The sequence below is a fragment of the Oncorhynchus tshawytscha genome, linkage group LG07 (assembly GCF_018296145.1).
Source record: "Oncorhynchus tshawytscha isolate Ot180627B linkage group LG07, Otsh_v2.0, whole genome shotgun sequence".
Taxonomy (NCBI): Eukaryota; Metazoa; Chordata; class Actinopteri; order Salmoniformes; family Salmonidae; genus Oncorhynchus; species Oncorhynchus tshawytscha.
Genome location: NC_056435.1, coordinates 64788196 through 64810770, shown reverse-complemented (window position 1 = coordinate 64810770; position 22575 = coordinate 64788196). Strand labels below are relative to the sequence as shown.

Here is a 22575-nt window from a genome sequence, read left to right as displayed (position 1 = left end):
AGAAAGATCATAGGCCTATTTATGTTTGTTGAGCTTGTATTATTACATAAAATCCATTAAAAATAAACAACTTACAATTTTAGAATGTCATTGTTGTGGTAAAAAAAAAACATGAAGTAAGTTCTGTAGATCATTTAATTTAGGGATTTTTTATTTTTTTTTCTGCTGTAAAAAAAACGTTTTTTTTTGTGGGATTTTTTACCTTTATTTAACAAGGCAGGTCAGTTAAGAACAAATGATTATTTTCAATGACGGCCTAGGAACAGTGGGTTAACTGCCTTGTTCAGGAGTAGAACAATAGATTTTTACCTTGTCAGCTCAGGAGATTCGTTTTGCATTCTTTCTAGTTCAACGCTCTAACCACTAGGCTACCTGCAGCCCCATGATTGCACATGGTCCCTTAGTTGCCAGTGGATAATATTCCCCCATTGAAATCAATGTAAAGTCACTTTTTTTAAAACAGAACAGAGAAAAGGGCTGTAGGCTCGTTCTCTGACATCATCTGATTCTAGATATATCATCCTAATCATTCCGTGGAAGCTGTACTGATGAGCAAACTCCAAATATCAAACCAATATCCAAAATGAAAACTTGACTGCTGTTTACCACAGCCATAAAGTCACGAACTCTGTCTATTTCTACAATTTTAAGCCTAACCAATGTCGTGGAAATTCTAATCAATAATGAGGAGAGATAAGGTCAATCACCAATCAGGATATTACTTTATTCAAAGCGTATAAATAACATTGATGAATTATTGCAATAATGAAGCTGGTCGCCGAACTACCCTTAGATGATTAGTTGAGAGGTCAACGAGCGGATTTGAGCCACAGCATTTTATAGCAAAGTGCATCTTCCTGAATGTTAATGACAAACAACAGATGTATGGAATGGGTCACAAGGTGAGACTTTATATATATGGGAAAGGAATATCCCCAGCCAGATAGCATTTACCATGAAGACTGTTCTTATTGTAAGGAAACCAGAGTTTATCCCCTAAGACAAGGTTCCCATCTCATCACTGGTACCTCACAGCACAGAAACATCAACTCATTCTATGGCATAAATCAATTGTCAGCTCCAAAAGCTCCTCTCAGATCCCACAGACACAATAGAGTTATAAGAATCCTATTATGTTGCATAAAACAACCATTTGATGCAATAACAGTATTATAATGTAATCTTGTAATTTCACCCACAACACCACGCTACTAACCTTATGCCTAACCCTAACTTTTTTTCATGAATTTTACACTCCAGCCAATGTATACTTTGTGGCTGTGGTAACTAGTGACAACCATGTGAGGCCAAACGTCTGCGCAATTTGAAGCGCGCTATAATGCGTTGTCATGTGACCAGCTCATCACGAGCTCCAGCCGCAAAAGGGAACACATGACTATTCCTTCCGTGATCTGTGAGTGCATAAGTATTGTAGTTGTTTTGTAGGTACCTACGGCCTAATTCGGACGAAAAAGGTAAGTGCCAGTGTTGGTTCATCCAGCGCATTAATAATGCAGTGTACTCAAATACCCGTTTACTTAAACCTTGGCTAGCCTGTTGCAATCACTGTTGACATCTTCTCGGACTTTAAGTAGCTAACGTTAGATTGTCTTTCAAGTCTAGACATGTCATAACTTGTTATTAGTAAACTGGTTAAAATGTCAGGTCATTTTACTCCCAGATGTATCATTTGGTGTTGTCCCTGCTGTTCGGCGCCTTGGGGACTCTCGGCGCACCTGACGTGGATGAAATAAAGTTTCTCCCTGGGCTTCAAAAGCAGCCTAATTTCAAACAGTATTCGGGATACTTCAATGTGGCCGGCAACAAACACCTTCACTACTGGTGAGTGGGTAGCCTTATCTTTTTAGCCATTTATAATGGCTTAGTAGTGTCCTACTAACTAGCTACATATGTATTTCAAACGTAAAGGGAGCATTTTATGTGTAGGGAGCATTTTATGTGTAGGGAGCATTTTATGTGTAGGGCGCATGACTTTAGTAATGAGGAAGTGTCTTGGTTTGTATGAGGGAACTTTCACACCAGTACACAGCTTAATTTGACACCCATCCAGCTTATCGCTTGAGTAGTTTTATATTTGATCAGTTCCTCAAGTTATGTCTACAGACTTCATGTGGGTACCATGTCCTACACTGCTTCCCTGTCATGCAGGTTTGTGGAGTCTCAGAAGGATCCAGCTTCCAGCCCAGTGGTTCTGTGGCTGAATGGTGGCCCTGGTTGCAGCTCCCTTGACGGTTTGCTCACAGAACATGGGCCTTTCTTGGTAAGGAGAAACTCCAAAAAACTATCTAGTTGCCTCTTACACTTTAGATTACCAGTGATGTATTGTTCTCTATCATATTGCCCTTTTGCTTTTGTCTCTGCCCAATGTTTACCATGCTTTGTTACTGCCATACTTTGTTTTTAGGGCTCTTGTCGTGATGTGCCTATTGTTCTACGTTTTAGAATTAATCCAAGCTCTGTCCCCGCAGGAGGCCTTTTGGTAGGCTGTCATTGTCAATAAGAATTTGTTCTTAACTAACTTTCCTAGTTAAATAAAACAATCTGTTTACACTTCTGGGATATTTGGTCAGCTGTGATTTAGTTCTGGGTCTGTACATGGTCAAAATTGAGACTTTTGAGAAGTCTTCTCTCTCTCAATAGGAAACCCTCAGTCAAAGCACCACCAAACCTTCTGCTAATTTCACCACATGTGCAAAGCATTCACAGTTTAAGCACTGCCTTTGCCACATCTATGTCCAAATAATCAGTGATGACAACCCAAACACTGCAACTGCTGCTTGTTATCCTATGCATTCAATCCTGTCCTGACAGATTCTTTGGTACATGCATATTATCTGTCCATGAGCGATTAGATGCTGCTCGTTCAATTCTCCTGTTAGTGTAAATGATCAGAGGGCAATCTTACAACTGAATTTAACATTGTATTCCATTTAAGTTGTATTGTTGCCATGCCAGTGATTCTGTAGTCTTTGAACGCAGTCTTATGTTCTCATTTCAGATTCAGAACGATGGCATGACATTGGAGTACAACCCCTATTCCTGGAACATGGTTTGTCTCTTCTCCTCTAGCATATCTTTCCTAACCTGGTCCAAGGTCTGTTTGTGCTCTTGCCAACTCCATTGCTGTAATTGTCACGATGGCACAGACTGGCATTCAGACTAGAAAGATAGCTTTGTACCAGTCAAGTTTGTACATCTACTCATTAAAGGGTTTTCCTTTATTATTCTACGACATAAAAAATGGTATAAAAACAACTATGAAGTTACCAAGTGTTCAACAAATCTAAAAAAATAAAAAATGTATTCTCGAAAGTAGCCTCCCCTGACAGCTTTGCACACTTGGTCAACCAGCTTCAGCTGGAATGCTTTTCCAACCGCCTTGAAGGAGTTCTCTCAAATTCTGAGCACTTGTTGGCTGCTTTAACATCACGCTACAGTCCAACTAATCCCAAACAGTCTCATTTGTTGAACACTTTTTTTTTTTTTTTTTTTGGGGGGGTACTAGGTTATTTCATAGTTGCTGTATTTTCTACGATGTAGAAATAGTAAAAATAAAAACCCTTGACTGAGTAGTTGTCTTATTAACCATTCCAGTGGGTGGCAGTGCTCCATTTATACACATTATAGCAGATGTGGTGTTTTTAGATTGCCAACATGCTGTACCTGGAGTCCCCAGCAGGTGTTGGATATTCATATTCAGACGATAGCAACTACACCACCAATGACACTGAGGTGAGTTATCAATATGCACGGTACCTGAAGAACCACTGTTTAACCAGTTAGGGGACATGTTGAGGAACCCAGGACCTAATTGACTTGTGAAATCATTGGGATTACTCGTAGCCACTGATTTTTAAGTAACGTGATTTATCAGATGCTTTTATCCAATGTGACTGACAAAAAATATATGGCCACACTATTGTATTGGTGACCCTAACTGCAATTTACCCCACGACCCTTTACCAACTGAGCCTCACAGGACCACCCATCAAGACTGACACATAAAGACAAATATGTGCATTATGAATATCCGATAGCCATTTGCTGTTAATGGAGTCACTGCTGTGACTGGACATAAGCTTATGGTGTTCTCTAGGTGTCCATGAATAACTTCCTGGCCTTGAAAGAGTTCTTCAAAGCCTTCCCAGAGTACATCAAGAATGAGTTCTTCCTGACGGGTGAGAGCTACGGTGGCATCTACATCCCCACCCTGGCAGAGAGAGTGATGGAGGACGCCAGCATGAACCTGCAGGTGAGGAAGATGGCCTGCAATCCCAAATGCCACCCTATCCCATGGGCAAAAGTAGAGCAGAGCACTCAATGGGAACTGGGATGCATCTGTAGGACTTAATCCTTTCAGGTAACTCTCTCTCGTCCCCCGCCGAATTGAAATTGATGAGTAAAATCCATAGTGGTTGGCCTATTTGAGTGCAAGTTTGAGCTGGCTTCACTGTAATGCCTATCAATCCAGCCCCTCCAGATCTAGGAGGTTGAGTTACCATGGGTAGAAGGGAGCGATCAAGTTGTATGTTTGGAAATGTCTATTGGCTACCACGCTCCCCCATTGACAGTTGTCACATTGTAGGGGTTTTCCTCAACACTGGTCTTTGAAGAAATGCTTTCTGCTTGGTTTAGCCTAATGCGCACCACTGCATTTAAAATTCTTTGTCATTGTAGGTTGTGGTACATTTTCACCTAAATCCTCAAGCAAGAATGGATGTTAAATGTTTTTCACCAGGCTAATGTAGGCTATTTCATAGATGTATTTTCAGGTCTCCTAATCATGCTGGCTATTCATAACCACATTTAATGTAACGCTTAGACAATTATTTTAAATACTGTTGCAGTTTAATGGCTACAGGGTCATCTGCCTTCCCTATAGCTCATTATGGTGGGAAGTTGCTATAGATTTCAAGTGCTAAGTCTTAAACTCATTGTCAGGCATTTCAAACATTATCCAGAGGTTTATTTTCGTGGTTTCAATATAAACTGGCTTTCATCAAGCTGCCCACTCCAGAAAAAGCTTCAAACTGTAACCAGTGCCTCCATCCTGGTTTAGGTTGTCAACCTACCAGGGTAGTTACAAACAGCACAGGAATGACATCTTGTGTTGATCAAATATTTAGCTTTAAAGCAGTGTCCATAGGATGTAGTGATCACAATATAATAGCCTCATCTAGGAAAACCAAAGGCTGGGCCTAATAGTGTAGAAGACAACATAATACCTTTTTTATGGAGTCTTATGTTGTAAAGAATATTTGCTGGTGTGTAAATGAGGAGCAACCAGATGTGCACTTGACACTTATGAAAATGCTTATTTCAGTTACTATTAAGCATGCATCAATGTTAGAACATTACTAAACTGTTCAATCCCTGTGGATTGATGAGGAATTTGAAAATTGTATGGTTGAGGTGACCGGTATGGTAACGAAGTGGCTGCACAACTGATTGGCAAATGGATCATGTGACTAAACTGGAAAATAAACTAAGAAATCATAGTAAAAAGTATTGGAGCACCTTGAATGAAACTGGCTCATTAATCACAACCCACGGTTTTCATCGGCGAGATTAGCACATTTCGGCATGACATGCCAGCGACAAAGGCCAACACTACATCAACTATATTGCTTTCAGACCCTTTTACTTTTCCCACATTTTGCTACATTATAGCCTTATTCTAAAATTGACTGAATGATTTAAAAAAAAATCTTCACACAATACCCTGTAATACCAAGCAAAAACAGGTTTTTAGAAATGTTAGTAAATTATTTTTTAAAATTCAGACCCTCGGCTGTTAGACTCAAATTGAGCTCAGGTGCGTCCTGTTTCCATTTCTCATCCTTCAGATGTTTGTACAACTTGATTGGAGTCTACCTGTAGTAAAGTCAATTGATTGGACAGGATTTGGAAAGGCACACACCTGACTATATAAGGTCCCACAGTTGACAGTGCATGTCAGAGCAAAAACAAAGCTATGAGATTGACAACTGTCTGTGGAGCTCCGAGACAGGATTGTGTCACATTACAGATCTGGGGAAGGGTACCAGGAACACTCCTGCAGTATTGACGGTCCCCAAGAACACAGTGAACCCCATTTTGTTTGGACCCACCAAGACTCTTCCTCGAGCTGGCTGCCCGGCCAAAATGAGCAATCGGAGTAGGGGTCTTTCTCAGGTAGGTGACAAATAACCCGATGGTCACTCTGACAGAGCTCCAGAGTTCCTCTGTGGAGATGGGAGAACCTTCCAAAAGGACAACCACCTCTGCAGCACTCCACCAATTTAGGCTTTTATGGTAGTGGCCAGACGGAAGCCACTCCTCAGTAAAAGGCACATGACAGCCTGCTTGGAGTTTGCCATAAGGCACCTAAAGGACTCAAACAATGAGAAATAATATTCTCTTCTGACATAAAATTGATCCACGACAAGAACCTGCTCCAGAGCAGTTGTGACCTCTGACTGGGGTGACAGTTCACCTAACCAACAGGACAACGACCTTAAGCACACAGCCAAGACGACAGTGGCTTCGGGACAAGTCTCTGAATGTCCTTGAGTGGCCCGGCCAGACTTGAACCCCATCAAACATCTCTTGGGAGACCTGAAAATGGCTGCAGTAAAGCTCCCCATCCAACCTGACAGAGCTTGAGAGGATCTGCAGAGAAGAATGGGAGACACTCCAAATACAGGTGTGCCAAGCTTGTGTCATACCCAAGAAGACTCGGTTGTAATTGCTGCCAAAAGTGCTTCAACAAAGTACTGAGTAAAGGGTTTGAATGCTTAAGGAAATGTGATATTTCAATTTATTTAATACTTTTGCTAATGTACTTTTGTTGATTGAGGGGGAATAACAATTTATAATTTTAGTTTAAGGGTATAAAGTAACAAGTGAAGGTCTGAGTACTCTGACCAAAATATGAAAGGCAAGTGTGGAAGAGGTGAAAGTTCTGTCAATGACAAGCCACTGTGGTCTGGCAACTTGGCTGGAAAATTACTGAGCATAATGGGGAATGATATTGCCATGCCTAAACTTCAATTTTCATCTTACTAGAAAGTGTGTCCTCAAGCCTGGAGGGTTAACAAGTCATTCTGCTACCCAAGAATGGTAAAGCCCCCTTTACCGGTTCAAATGGCTCACCAATCAGCCTGTTACAATCTTCTGGAAATAGTTGTCTGACTAGATACAATGCTAATTAACAGTAAACCAATTGACAAGACTTGAGCTTACTCTTGGGGAATGACATTCAACAAGCACAGGACTTACACGAATGACAAGATTGTGGGGGCTGTTAGACTTCAGTGCAGCTTTTGACATTATTGGTCTGATGGCAAACGTATGCTTTACACCCCTGCTATATTTTGGATAGTTACCTTAATGGTAGCCTCTAAACATAATCCAGGTAGAATCACGAATGCCCCAGGGCAGATGTCTCAACCTCTATTTACATTTAATTTTTTTATTCCCCCCCCACACACAACTTTAACCTGTCTGGCACCAGTGGGACTCTACCGTCCCACCTGACCAACATCCAGTGCAAGTGCAGGATGGCCAATTCAAACAAATCTCATAATTAAAATTCCTCAAACATACAAGTATTGTACACCATTTTAAAGCTAAACTTCTTGTTAATCCAGCCACAGTGTCTGCTTTCAAAAAGGCTTTGAGGCAAAAGTACACCATGCGATTTGTTAGGTCAGTGCCTAGCCACAGAACCATACAGCCATTTTCCAACCAAGGAGAGGTGTCAGAAATAGCGTTAAAATTAATCACTTACCTTTTGATCTTCATTTGATGGCACTCCCAGGTCTCCATGTTAGACACATTAGGAAGTTTTAACAAAACCTTCAATAATATTCCAACTGGACAATTCCCTTCTCTTTAGAAATGAAAGGGAACTCACGGCCACGCGTGACTAAACTCCAGGCTTTCAACCAGATCACTGGTTCAAACAGCTCTTATTCGCTCCCCTTTCACAGTAGAAGCCTGAAACAACATTTCTGAAGACTGATATCTAGTGGGAAGCCTTAGGAAGTGCAATCTGACCCCATTTACACTGTATATTGGATAGGCATTCACTTAACTACATACCTCAGATTTCCCACTTCCTGGTTGGATTTTTCTCAGGTTTTCACCTGCCTTATGAGTTCTGTTATACTCGGACATCATTCAAACAGTTTTAGTAACTTCAGAGTTTTTCTATCCAAATCTACTAATTATATGCATATTCTAGCTTTTGGGCCTGAGTAGCGGGCAGTTTACACTGGGCACACTTTTCATCCGGACATGAAAATACTGCCCCCGAATCCAAAAGTTAATGACATGGCCTAAAAATCATGTCTACTCTAAATAAGCTTTGTACATTTTAAGGCAAATACACTGCATTTCAAATAGTATGCAATCGAATGAATTCAAGGCTAAATATAAGACCTGCTAATTTGACTAACTTTCTTGCATTAGACTTGAAAGCCAGATCAGTGATTGTCTATGAAAATGCCCTTTATGTTACAAATATAACTAGAAGCATGCATAATGCACTTTCATTAACTTATTGTTGTGGGCATGGGAAAACTAATGTCTCATCAACAAGCCCATGTGCTAGTGGTTAGTCAACTGATCTTTATTTCAAGTTTAGCTAACTTGGATATATTTGCTAGCTAACAAAAGTTAAACAGTTGAATTGTTTTTCAGGTTATTTAGAACATGACAGACAGCTATGGAAACCTCAAACCAAGTTTATTCACCCAACTGTTCAAATGGCTTAACTGACAGATTTCCCCACCAGCCCATGTGTATACACACCCTACTTTAGGAGAAATCTCCTCCTTCCCTCAACATTACATCTTTATTGCTAGGCAGGAGATGTAGTGATGTGGGTAATTCAATGCCATACAACATGTGGCTTCCAACTGCTTTTAAATGCTAGTAAAACTAAATGCATGCTCTTCAACTGATCGCTGCCCCTCCCGACTAGCATCACTACTCGATGGTTCTGACTTATATGTGGACAACTTCAAATACCTAGGTGTCTGGTTACTGTAGACTCACATTAAACATCTCCAATCCAAAATTAAATCTAGAATCGGCTTCCAATTTCGCAACAAGCATCCCTCACTCATGCTGTAAAACTGACCATCCTACCGAGCCTTGATTTCGTCAATGTCATTTACAGAATAGCCTCACTCCACTGTGACCAATATGCTCTCGTTGACTGGTCCTCACTACATATTCATTGGCAAAGCCCCGCATTATCTCAGCTCACTGGTCACCATAGCAACACACTCCAGCAGGTATATTTCACTGGTCATCCCCGAAGCCAACGTAACCTTTGGCCGCCTTTCCAGGTCTCTGCTGCCAATGATTGGAACGAATTTCAAAATCACTGAAGTTGTAGACTTATCTCCCTCACTAACTTTACACGTCAGCAGTCAGAGCAGCTTATCAATCACTGCAGCTGTACACAGCCCATCTGTAAATAGCCCATCCAACTACCTACCTTATCCCCATATTTGTTTTTCTTTTTTGCACACCAGTATTTCTACTTGCACGTAGTTGAAGTTTACATACCTTAGTCAACTACATTTAAACTTGGTTTTTCATAATTGACATTTAATCCTATTAAAAATTCCCTGTTTTAGGTCAGTAAGGATCACTGCTTTATTTGAATTATGTGAAATGAGAATGATTTATAGCTTTTCTTTAATATCATTCCCAGTGGTTCAGAAGTTTACATGCACTCAATTAGTATTTAGTAGCATTGCCTCTTAAATTGTTCAACTTGGGTCAAATGTTTTGGGTAGCCTTCCACAAGCTTCCCACAATAAATTGGGTTAATTTTGGTGCATTCCTCCTGACAGAGCTGGTGTAACTGAGTCAGGTTCGTAGGCCTCCTTGCTCACACACGCTTTTTCAGTTTTGCCCACAAATTTTCTATAGGATTGAGGTCAGGGCTTTGTGATGGCCACTCTAATAACATTACTTTTGTCCTTAAGCCGTTTTGCCACAACTTTGGAAGTATGCTTGGGGTCATTGTCCATCTGGAAGACCCATTTGCGACCAAGCTTTAACTTCCTGACTGATGTCTTGAGATGTTGCTTCAATATATCCATATCTTTTTCCGCCCTCATGATGCCATCTATTTTATGAAGTGCAGTAAAACACACCCACAACATGATGCTACCACCCCCATGCTTCAGTTGGGATGGAGTTCTTTGGCTTGCAAACCTCTCCCTTTTTTCTCCAAACATAACGATGGTCATTATGGCCAAACAGTTCTATTTTTTTTTCATCAGACCAGAGGACTTCTCTCCAAAGTACTCTTGTCCCCATGTGCAGTTGTAAACCGTAGTCTGGATTTTTTTTTTACAGCGTTTTTGTAGCAGTGGCTTCCTTGCTGAGCGGCCTTTCAGGTTGTCGATATACGACTCGTTTTACTGTGAATATAGGTAATTTTGTACCAGTTTCCTCCAGCGTCTTCACAAGGTCCTTTGCTGTTCTGGGATTGATTTGCACTTCGCACCAAAGTACGTTAATCTCTAGGAGACAGAACGTGTGTCTTTTCTCAGCAGTATGACGGCTGCGTGGTCCCATGGTATTTATACTTGCGTACTATTGTTTGTACAGATGAACGTGGTACCTTCATGCATTTGGAAATGGCAGAGGCACTGAGTTTGAAGGTAGGCCTCGAAATGCATCCACAGGTACACCTCCAATTGACTCAAATGATGTTAATTAGCCTATCAGAATCTTCTAAAGCAGTGACATCCTTCTCTGAAATTTTCCAAGCTGTTTTAAAGGCACAGTCAACTTGGTGTATGTAAACTTCTGACCTGCTGGAATTGTGATACAGTGAAATCTTTTGTTGCACTGCTTTGCTTTATCTTGGCCAGGTTGCAGTAGTAAATGAGAACTTGTTTTCAACTGGCCTACCTGGTGAAATAAAATTAACTGGCTTTGAGTAAATCCAGTGTCTATGAATGCGGATGACTCAACACTACACATTAGTGACTGAAATGACTGCAACGCTTAACGAAGAGCAGCAGTTTCAGAATGGGTGGCAAGGAGGAAGTTGGTCTTAAATATTTAAAACTAAAAGCTTTGTATTAGACAAATCATTCACTAAAACCCAAACCGTAACTTAATCTTGTAATAAATGTGGAAATTGAGCAAGTTGAGGTGACTAAACTGCTTGGCGTAACGCTGGATTCTTAACTGTCATGGTGAAAACATGTTGATACAGTAGTAGCTAAGATGGGTAGCAGTCCATCCTTAATAAAATGCTGCTCTGCCATACCAATGCGATCAGCAAGGCAGGCCCTAGTTGTCGCACCTTGACTACTGTTCAGTCGTGTGGTCAGGTGCCACGGGGACCTCGGATGTACTATCGTCTCAGAACAGGGCAGCATGGCTGGCCCTTAAACATACACAGGGCGCTAACATTATGTATGTCAATCTCTCATGGCTCAAAGTGGAATAGTTTGACTTCATCCCTACTTGTTTTTGCAAGAGGTGTTGACAATTTGAATGTGCTGTCTGTTTAAACTGCTTGCACAATGGCTACCCCACAAGCAATGCCACCAGAGGCCTCTTAGCCCCCAAGTCCAGAACAGACTAAGGTGTACAGGTACTGTGAAGAGACACTCGTCTGCACACTCTACCTACATGTGTATGGGGTTATTATACATTTTGTATTGTAGTGGTATAATATGTGATCTAAGTTCCTTAATATGTTTGGACCCCAGGTAGAGTAGCTGCTTCCTTGGAAGGAACTAATGGTGATCCCTAATACAAATAATCAGATGAACTATTTATTTATTCTCCCAGGGTATTGCAGTTGGCAATGGGATGTCAAGTTATGAGATGAATGACAACTCTCTCGTCTACTTTGCTTATTACCATGGACTCCTTGGGACAAGGTACTGTTACTGCGTTTTCCTAATGTCATATTCTGGTCTCAGATCTGTTTGTCTCCTTGCCAACTTATGTTTTTTTTTTCAAAGCTAAGCATGCTGGGTATGATGGTACCAAGAGACTAGCTCTTAGTCACGCTCTGTTTTTAAGTGAAGCCTACATGCACAGAATGAATGACCACTGGTTATGTGGTTCTGTGTTCCTGGCAGTTTGTGGAGTGACTTGCAGGCCTATTGCTGCGACGGTGGAAAATGTGACTTCTACAACAATCAGAACCCTAACTGCTCCAGCAATGTGAGTCCATTTACTATGATTTGATTCTCCCTTTTTTTAATAGGTTTTGGAAAATGACAACTTTCTTCGGTCACATTGATTCTCAATGGAAACAAGGCACTAAAGTATTGTAAGTCTAGCGGTATATTCAGTAGTTATGACTAGTTTGTGTAAATTTCTGTTAATTGTCAGCACCAATTTACTAGTTTTACTATTTCTATACACAGTACCAATCAAAAGTTTGGACACTTACTCATTCCAGGGTGTATGATTTTTACTATTTTCTACATTGTAGAATAATGATGACATCACCTATGAAATTACACCTATGGAATCATGTGGTAACCAAGTGTTTTTAAATAAATCTAAATATATTTTGATTTGTTTAAAGTAGCCACACTCCACTGTTTTGCATTCTCTCAACCAGCTTCATGAGGTAGTCACCTGGAATGCATTTCAGTAACAGGTGTGCATTGTTAACCTCATTTGTGGAAGTTCTTTCTGCAAAGCGTTTTAGAATATTAGTTGTGTTGTGACAAGGTAGAGGTGGTATAAAGATGGCCCTATATGGTAAAAGACCAAGTCCATATTATGGCAAGAAAAGCTCAAATAGCCAAAGAGAAATGCAGTCCATTACTTTAAGACATGAAGGTCAGTCTAAAAACTGTCAAGAACTTAGAAACTTTCAAAGTGCAGTTGCAATGAAACTTGCTTTAATGAGGACCGCCACAGGAAAGGAAGACCCTGAGTTACCTCTATTGAACTTATCCTCTGCAGCAGAGTTACCAGCCTTAGAAATGGGTAATTAACTGCACCTCAGATTGCAGCCCCAATAAATGCTTCAAGGAGTTCAAGTAACAGACACATCAACTGTTCAGAGGAGACTGTGTGAATCAGGCCTTCATCGTCGAATTGCTGCAAAGAAACTAGAGGTCGACCAATTAATCGGCATGGCCGATGTTATGTAACTTGAAAATCTGCATTTTTGGATGCCGATTGAACTCTGAGGAGACTGCTTGGCAGGCTGACCACCTGTTATGCGAGTGCAGCAAGGAGCCAAGTTAAGCTGCTAGCTACCATTTTAACATATCTTGTAAAACAATGAATCTTCACATAATCACTAGTTAACTACTCATGGATGATATTACTTGTTTATTTAGCTTGTCATGCTGTTGCATATAATAAATGTGGTGCCTGTTAATTTATCATCGAATCACAGCCTACGGGTGATTTTAAGCGCCTTGGTGGGGGAAAAAAGCACTGTCATTGCACCAATGTGTCCCTAAACATCAATGCCTTTCTAAAAATCAATACATGTGTTTTTGTTAAACCTGAATATTTAGTTAAAATTGCCTGCTAACATGAATTACTTTTACTTAGGGAAATTGTCCCTTCACTTGCGTTCTGTGCAAGAAGAGTCAGTGTGTGCAGCAGTTTGGGCCACTTTGCGAACTGTGAAGACAGAATTTGACTTATGGCGACATTGACGGTTGTGCAATATTTAGACTTATGGATGCCACCCGTTTGACTAAAATACTGAACGGTTCTGTATTTCACAAAGAATAAGTTTTGATTTTGACGTTTGTTTCCGGATTTGACTAAAGTCTCGTATTGTTTATTATAATTAAGTCTATGGTCTGAGCAGCAGCAGGCTCGCAAGCATTCATGCATGCAAGCAAGCATTCATTCAAGCTTATTTGGTCCTCCAATCGATATCGCCGTTGAAAGAATCATAATCGGTCGCCCTCTAAAAGAAACCACTAATGGACATTAGACCGGTGGAAATCTGTCCTTTTTAGGTTGGATGAGTCCAAATTACATTTTTTGGTTCCAACCGCTGTGTCTTTGTGGCGCAGAGTAGGGGAATGGATGATCTCTGCATGTGGTTCTCACCATGAAGCTTGGGCGCTTTGCTTGTGAGTCTGATTATTTCATTCAAGGCACGCTTAACCAACATGGTTACCACAGTATTCTGTAGTGATACGCCATCCCATCTGGCTTGCGCTTTAGTGGGATGATCATTCATTTTTTCAACAGGACAATGACCAAAACCCCTCCAGGCTGTGTAAGAGCTATTTGACCAAGAAGGAGAGTGATGGAGTGCTGCATCAGATGACCTGGCCTCCACAATCCCCTGACCTCAACCTAATTGGGATGAGTTGGACCACAGAGTGAAGGAAAAGCAGCAAACAAGTGTTCAGTGTATGTAGGATCTCGTTCAAGACTGTTTGAGAAGCATTCCTCATGAAGCTGGTTGTGAGAAGGCCAAGAGTGCAAAGCTGTCATGAAGGCAAAGCGTGGCTACTTTGAGTCTAAAATATATTTTAATTTGTTAACACATTTTTGGTTAATAAATAATTCCATAAGGGTTCAGTTTGTCTTCACTATTAATCTATAATATAGTAAAAAATAGACACCCTTGAATGAGTAGGTGTCCAAAGTTGTCTGGTACCTATATTCATTTGATCTTTTATATCACCTAGCTTAATGAGGTGCAGGATGTTGTCTACAATTCTGGACTGAACATCTACAACCTGTATGCCCCCTGTCCTGGAGGAGTTGGCCAGAGAGTTGGGTAAGACCAGTTACTTGACAGGTTTCACACAAGAACCAGCTTAACTCCTTCTACATTAAAATGAAGGATTTCAAGTTAGGGCCAATTAAATTCGGGAAGTTAACATACTCATTTTTGGAATTAGACGTTCTGTTTACTTCCTGGATTGAATTGTAATGTTCACCCTGCTTAATACACAAGCTATGGTAATTCAACTGAATCTCAGACCTGAGGTGTATCCTATGATTTTAGGTCATGTACTTTGGGTTTTCTAAAGCTATCCAGCTTCAGCCATACTACTACGGTGGTTATTACTTTTCCGCAAGCCGCTAACTCTAGCAGGCACGTGCATGTCATGCATGCTAGTCGAACGCCCAACTCTTCATTGAGACCATGTGTAACACCCTTTTGATAAGTCAGTGCCACATTGTAATTTGTGCTGAAATCAAAACGAAACGCCATCTTACAGATTCTGTAGGCTATGGTGTGAAATGGGCTCTTTTAGAAGTGCTGGCTTTATTTTATTATGGTCAGTGTATTGCTTATCAATTCACAAGCAATACATAGCGTTACTTTTTAGTGTGAAGTTAAAGTAATTCTCATTACTGAATGTGATTCATTTTAAAACCTGTCTTTAATCGGTCATCTTCCTCATATGAAGTGACTTCTGAAGCTATCTTTAGGACCAATGAAATCAACAGTCACTTAAAGTTGTGGCTCACACTTAATTCAGGATAAATTGAGTTGGTTTGCCCTGCAACAGGTTCAATTAATGAACATGCACCTGTGGAACGGTCATTAAGCACTAACAGCTTAGACTGTAGGCAATTAAGGTCACAGTTATGGAAACTTAGGACACTAAAGAGGTCTTTCTACTGACCCTGAAACACCAAACAAAGATTCCCAGGGTCCCTGCTCATCTGTGTTATAGGGAAGACATCCTCCTCCCATGTGGTACCCTTCCTGCAGGCTTATCCTGACATGACCCTTTGGCTTGACAATGCCATCACGCACAGAACGAACAGTATGGCTGATTTCCTGAAAGACAGGCATGTTGGTGTTCTGCCATGGCCAGCGACGAGCCAAGATCTCAATCCCATTGAGCACGCCTGGGACCTGTTGGCTTTGAGTGTGAGGGCCACGGCCACCCCCCCCCCAGAAATGTCCTGGAACATGCCGGTGCCTTGGTGGAAGAGTGGGTTAACATCTCACAACAAGAACGGGCAAATCTGGTGTAGTCAATGAGATGCAGCTGGTGGCCACACCAGACAGTGACTTCTGATTTTGAACCCCCCCCCTTGTTCAGGGATATATTAATCCATTTATGCTAGTCACACGTCTGTGGAACTTGTTCAGTTTGTCTCACTCTCATGTTCATACATTTATACATGTTAAGTTTGCTGAAAATAAATGTAGTTGAGGGTTTCTTTTTTGCTGCGTTACATATATGGCTCTGCATACAGTAGGTCATAACTCTTCAAATCAAATTTTATTGGTCACATACACATGGTTAGCAGATACTGCATGGTCAGAACATTTAACTACCTTATACACACAAGTGTAATGGAATGATTAAGGATATGTACATATAAATATATGGTTGGCTGAACGGCGTAGGCAAGATGGTATAGAGTACAGTATATACATATGAGATGAGTAATGTATGTAAACAATATATAAAGTGTCATTGTTTGCCTAGTGATGTATTTATTAGTGGTTAGAGATTTGAGTCCGTATGTTGGCAGCAGCCACTCGATGTGAAGTGATGGCTGTTAAACAGTGATGGCCTTGAAGCTGTTTTTCAGTCTCTCGGTCCCAGCATGGATGCACCTGTACTGACCTAGCCTTCTGCATGATAGCGGGGTGAACAGGCTGTGTCTCAGGTGGTTGTTTTTGTTCTTTTTGGCCTTCCTGTGACATTGGGTGGTGTAGGTGTCCTGCAGGGCAGGTAGTTTGCCCCCACATATGTAGTTGTGTCTTGGTTATCATTAATGTTATGATTTATCAAATCGAGTAACTGTGTAATTATTACGATTAAAATAATCCTGTAACAATTTCCTCATTAGCGGTCTTTGTGTACCACGGAAAAGTTGAGTTACCATTTTTCCAAAAACTCTATGTAAAATCTTTTAGGTCAAAGGTATCAATTATTTGATGACTATCTCATTCTGAATGTCGCTAAATCCTTGCTTATCTGCACGAACCCTAGCATAAATGATGAATTGGCTTAGTAAATAAATCACACAAACAGAATAGCTTATACATTGATTAGTACATAATGCAATGCAAATTCCCTAGTGGACTAAACCCTATGACTTGGTAGACAATTGAAAGGGGTGGGGACAGAATGGACGAATTACATACAGTTGAACTAGGCTCATGGAAATGCTAATACTTTGCACATGAACGGCCGTGGAGTGTCTGCTTGTGTGGCCGCTGACTTAAGACTTCATATGGAAAAAAACATTTCTAATTTTTGAGGCCAACATTACATCTCAGTTTCATATTTAATCATAAGTTCCCCAGCGTTTGGCTATGAATCTGATCACTGGGAAATATACACATTCAGAGTTCTCCTGTCCTTTGTTAAACCACATTAGTAATGAATTTGATATTGTTTTAAGTACACACTGACCCTTCCAACTGCTTGGAATACAGAAATATTGTTTCATTCAACCTTTTGTTACCATAATGCAACGCGTGTGTCTCTCTCTCTCTCGTGGAACAAATAGATTTAACTTCCATTTCTGAGAGTGGGTGAGTTTCCCTGCAGGTATTTACGACTGTCATAAAACATGCAGCTTCACCCCTCTTCCCCTCTGTGGGAGAGGGTGCTGTTCTGATGACCCACACTAACCTGATCCTTCAACTCTGAACCCGGGTCATGACGGGGCCCTGCATACAGGTCTTATAGTAACTCCTCTCACCATGTATGCTCTGCATAGATTAAGCTAATAAGTGTCCTTCTGCTCCAGATGTGTTAATGTCCTCTTGCTTTCTTCTCTGACATGTTGATGTTCTCTGTGCAGCACTGACAATGGGCACCTGGTGATTCGAGATCTGGGTAACAGTTTCATTAACCATGAATGGACTCAACTCTGGAACCAGGTACATTAATTTACTCTAAAGGAAGACTTTGTGCTGAGGACCTGTTTCAATGGTTCCTTTTCAAGTCTTTGGATGTTCACATTCTAGCTGATTTAGTTATAATTATGTATTAGCTGTACGCAATTGTAATTTTTAGTTTTGTGGATTTTACCAGTCCCTTCAGTTAGCGTTTCTCATCCGTAAGGCTGGGTGTATACTCAAAGCGGTCTCTAGCAAAACGTAAAGAGCAAGCATGGTTTCAACCTACATGTACCAAAATGTCCATAAGGAGCCTGTTTGTACGATGCATGATTACGTCATAGTATGTCTAGGTGCAGTGTTGACCAAGGGCAGAGAACATATTCTGACTGCAAATCAAGTCTTTCATTATATGAATTTAAATGAAAATCCTTCTGACCAATTCAAATGGACCCCAACCCTGGTGTAGGAGACTGTATATCCGGCTTTAGTTGTGTACCTCTCCGATCTCGTAGAAGCTGAAGGGTGTGGCGTCTCTGTACAAGCTTGTGAGACTGGACCCTCCCTGCACCAATTCTACCCCATCTACCTTGTACCTCAACAACCCCTACGTCAAAGCAGCCCTCCACATCTCCCCCTCTGCTCTACCCTGGTCGGTATGCAGGTAAGTGACAAAATTACGTTGGGTACAAGGATGAGGCAACTTGTCTCACGGCTATCTGACTATGAGGATAGATAGTATGGTCAAGATACAGGTCCTACATCCAGGTCTTAACACTGTATTTTAACCCTTTATAGGACTGGGTGTTGTGGGTGGGTTTATAGTCTAGATTACCTAGGAGAAGTTGTTTAAAATGTTAATTTTTATACAATACTGATATCTGTAATACTGAGTGGGGCAGAGCTGCACAATCCTGTTTACTCATTCACCCAAGTTGTTGGAACCTGTCATTTTTGGGTCGGCACGAGAGTGAAAAGTGTTTCACTGGGCGACTGGGGCCAATAAAAGGGGATTGGTTCGGAGAGCAACAAACTTCCGTTGGGTTCAATTAAACCATTTATAACAGTGCTGTTTTGTGGTTCAGCCTGGACCAGTTTTCCCCATCACTGTATCAATATAAATAACTAGGTTTAGGTCTTGATCTAGCTGGACTATTTGTTCTCTGCTGTTACAGTGCTGAGGTGAATCTGAACTACAACCGGCTGTACATGGATATGAGGAAGCAGTACCTGAAGCTGTTGGGAGCTCTGGTGAGCTTGTTAGTGTGTTCTTCAATATACTGTGTTGGAGCTCGTTAGTGTGTTCTTCAATATACTGTGTTGGAGCTCGTTAGTGTGTTCTTCCAGATACTGTGTTCTTCCAGATACTGTGTTTGAAGCTTGCCTGGAACAATGGAGCCAATATAATGGTTCTAAAAGTGCAAACCCTGCACCATATCGGGCACTCCAGGCAGGCTCCGTCACTTGGTGTGTGTACATGCATCCAGTCCCAGTCAAATGTATGGACACCTACTCATTATTTTCACTATTCTACAGTGTAGAATAGTAGTGAAGACATCAACTATTGCCACTCCTAGTGAGGGTAACAACAGTGCTGAATTTTCTCCAGTTTATAGATGTCTTACTGTCAAGGCTTTTAGATACTTCTGTAACCCTTTCCAGCTTTATGCAAGGCAACTATTCTTAGGTCTTCTGAGATCTTTTTTGTTCGAGGCAAGGTTCACATCAGGCTACGCTTCTTGTGAAAAGCAAACTCAAATTTTGTGAGAATTTGTTTTTAATAGGGCAAGGCAGCTCTAACCAACGTCTCATTGATTGGACTCAAGGTTAGCTACCTAAATTAGCTTTTGGGTTCACATACTTTTTCCAACCTATACTGTGAATTTTTTTAACCTTTTTATTTAACTAGGCAAGTCAGTTAAGAACAAATTCTTATTTTCAATGACTGCCTAGTGCCTGCCTGTTCAGGGGCAGAATGACAGATTTGTACCTTGTCAGCTCGGGGGTTTGAACTTGCAACCTTCCGGTTACTAGTTCAACGCTCTAACCACTAGGCTACTCTGCTACCCTATTCACTTTTAACAAGGCACTCATGTTAATTGAAATGCATACCAGGTGACAACCTCATGAAGCTGGTTGAGATGATGCCAAAGCTGTCAAGACAAAGGAGGGCTACTTTGAAGAATCTCAAATATAAAATAAATTTGATGTTAACACTTAGATCACGACATGGTTTCATAGTTTGTCACTATTCTACAATCTAAAAATCCTGGAATGAGTAGGTGTTAACTTTTGACTGGTACTGTATGTGTATGAACCCAGGTCTGACTGTAAATTAGTGGTCTTGGCAGTAGTGCTATAAATGTCTTCCGTCTGTCTTGTAGAAGTACAGAGTGCTGGTGTACAACGGTGACGTAGACATGGCCTGCAACTTCCTTGGGGACGAGTGGTTCGTGGAGTCTCTCCATCAGGAGGTAGATTAACCTTTTGCACAAAGTAAAGACACTACATGACCGGATGGAAACGGAACAGAGATGAGGCTGCTGGTGTCATGTCCGGTTCTGTGTGCACCATGGGAAGTTTTCCTGAGTATAGCTCTAGGATCTGATTCCTTTCTCTCAATCAATTTAGTGGGAAATGCTAAACTGATGCAAGATCAGCAACAACTTCACTCTGTTCTAGGCTGTGGCATGGCCCTTGACCTCTGGCCCATTTCTCCCCAGGTCCAGGTGAAGAGGAGGCCTTGGCTCTACTACACCGGCGAGAGTCAGCAGGTGGGCGGTTTCGTCAAGGAGTTCTCCAACTTGGCCTTCCTCACCGTCAAGGTAACAATTCAACCAAATATTACATTTGAACTTGTGTTCCATCATTACCTGTGGCTGTATGGATTTCTGGTTGCAAGTACAATCATTTAGAACAAATTCCATTTAACATACTAAACTCTAACCCCCTGCCCTCTCCACTAGCCTGTTTGCGAATCTGTGCAAACTAACTCCAGTAGGTAGCGCAATTTTAACCCCAAAAGACTTTGTATTAGATCACTGAGCTGAAGGCTAGGCAAGGTTTCAGATCTCAGACAAGACAACGATTCACAGAACAGTCTTGGTCACCAAACTGCCCTTAGACCAAAGGAATAGGAGATTGTTGGAGGTTTTTGATAATGTTTCCGACCAGACAGAAGTCGGTTTTGCTGTCAGGTTATACAGTACATTGTAGCCAATCACTGCAGTAAAAAGATTCTAATATTCCTCTCTGGGGAAGCAGGTACTGTGGTAAGATACCATTATCTTAACGCGTAGCTTCAGAGAAAGTACAGATTTGTGTTCAGTCTTGCCTGGAAAAACACAGGAGTGCTTTAAATCAGGGTTGTTCATTAGACACCAAATGGATGAAAACAGACAGTTCTGTTTTTTCAAAACGTTTAAGCGTTTCCCTGTGCGTTCCCTAATGAACATGACCCAGTTTGCCGGGAGAGTGTTAACTAACTTTCTCCTTGTTTATCAACAGGGTTCAGGTCACATGGTCCCCACAGACAAGCCCATCGCTGCCTTCACCATGTTCTCTCGCTTCATCAAGAAACAGCCCTACTGATCTGTGAACGAAGCCTTTAGCCTGATCCCAGATCTGTTTGCCTTTTGTCAACCATGGGATTTGGCTGGCTATACAGCAGAAGCTGATCTGGGACCTGCTGTATAATTTGATTTGCACTAGTTTATGATAAAGCACTGGCTTGTATCCAAAGACCACTGACATAATGTTCCAAGTGTTTTGTTAGCCTGATCCCAGATCTGTTTATGCAGTTTCGTCAACCATGGTAGTTGGCTGGCTATACAGCAGAAGCTGATCTGAGACGAGGGCTAGTGTTTTGTCTGAAGCAGACGCCACACATTTTGATTCTGCTGAGATTGAGTTAAATCTATTTGTTAATTAGGAGAAATAAAAAATATTCACTCACATTGGCTTGAGCTCTTAGCACTAAGTATGTATTTAGCATTCCGTGGTACACAAGGCAATGGTGGGGTGATGCTTTACTGAAGTGAAATTCACTTCGTCTCTCATTGACATCAATCGGGGATGAAGTGGTTCTACCGACCTTTATAATGACAAAATGAAACCTTAGTTCACAAATATTCTTTTTTTTTTTTTTTTTTTTAGTAATTAGTCAATCTTATTAAAGATTCACTATGCAGAAACCACTTCCTGGTTACTAAAATTGGAATAGTTTTGTTTGATGAAATGAGCAGGTAGTGTAGATCATTGTACCATGTAAACCGCTGTGAATTCTTTTCAATAACCCCAAATATTTTTTAGGTTGTGCACAGGCTTCAAAGTAAGATGCAAAAATGGAACTTAAGACCAGGATGTATGGAACTGATCTATGCTTCTTAGACTTTTAATGAGTGACGGGTCTAGAATGCACATTTCTGTGAATTTGGTTGGGTCACCCAAAGTTCATATTGCAGCTATAAGTGGAAGTTCAGCTATTAATTAAATGGGATATACCATTAATACCTGCTAGGGAGTTTCTGTTCACTGTCAGGCATTGTCTTTTGGAAGAAAACACCTGGATGTGCTATAAGTCATTAAAATATCATCTGAAGTTATTACTAGTGCCTCATCACAGAAATGATTACTTGTAATCACTTTGATCAAAAGGGAACATGTCTATGTTTAGCTGTATTCACATTGATTCTGCCATGGTTTCATAATAAAACCTGATCAACTTTGTTCACTTGTGTGTGTGATTTGGCAGCGAC

At 41.0% G+C, this 22575-nt stretch overlaps 1 protein-coding gene across 2 annotated transcripts; it reads left to right on the top strand.

Annotated features, from left to right (window-relative positions):
* The first annotated feature begins 1338 nt into the window (after positions 1-1338).
* On the top strand, positions 1339-22546 carry ctsa (cathepsin A). Of its 2 annotated transcripts, none has more exons than XM_024428088.2 (15): positions 1339-1475; positions 1682-1842; positions 2170-2281; positions 3020-3070; positions 3667-3753; positions 4118-4273; positions 11839-11930; positions 12135-12219; positions 14682-14773; positions 17782-17860; positions 18334-18482; positions 18994-19069; positions 20203-20292; positions 20542-20643; positions 21326-22546. In XM_024428088.2, exons 2-15 carry the CDS (start codon positions 1682-1684, stop codon positions 21407-21409), a joined length of 1416 nt encoding a protein of 471 aa, XP_024283856.1. In that variant the 5' UTR covers positions 1339-1475; the 3' UTR covers positions 21410-22546. The 2 variants fall into 2 exon arrangements, with proteins under 2 accessions (XP_024283856.1, XP_042180755.1); XM_042324821.1 differs by having other exon boundaries at positions 1392-1414.
* Positions 22547-22575: the final 29 nt, after the last annotated feature.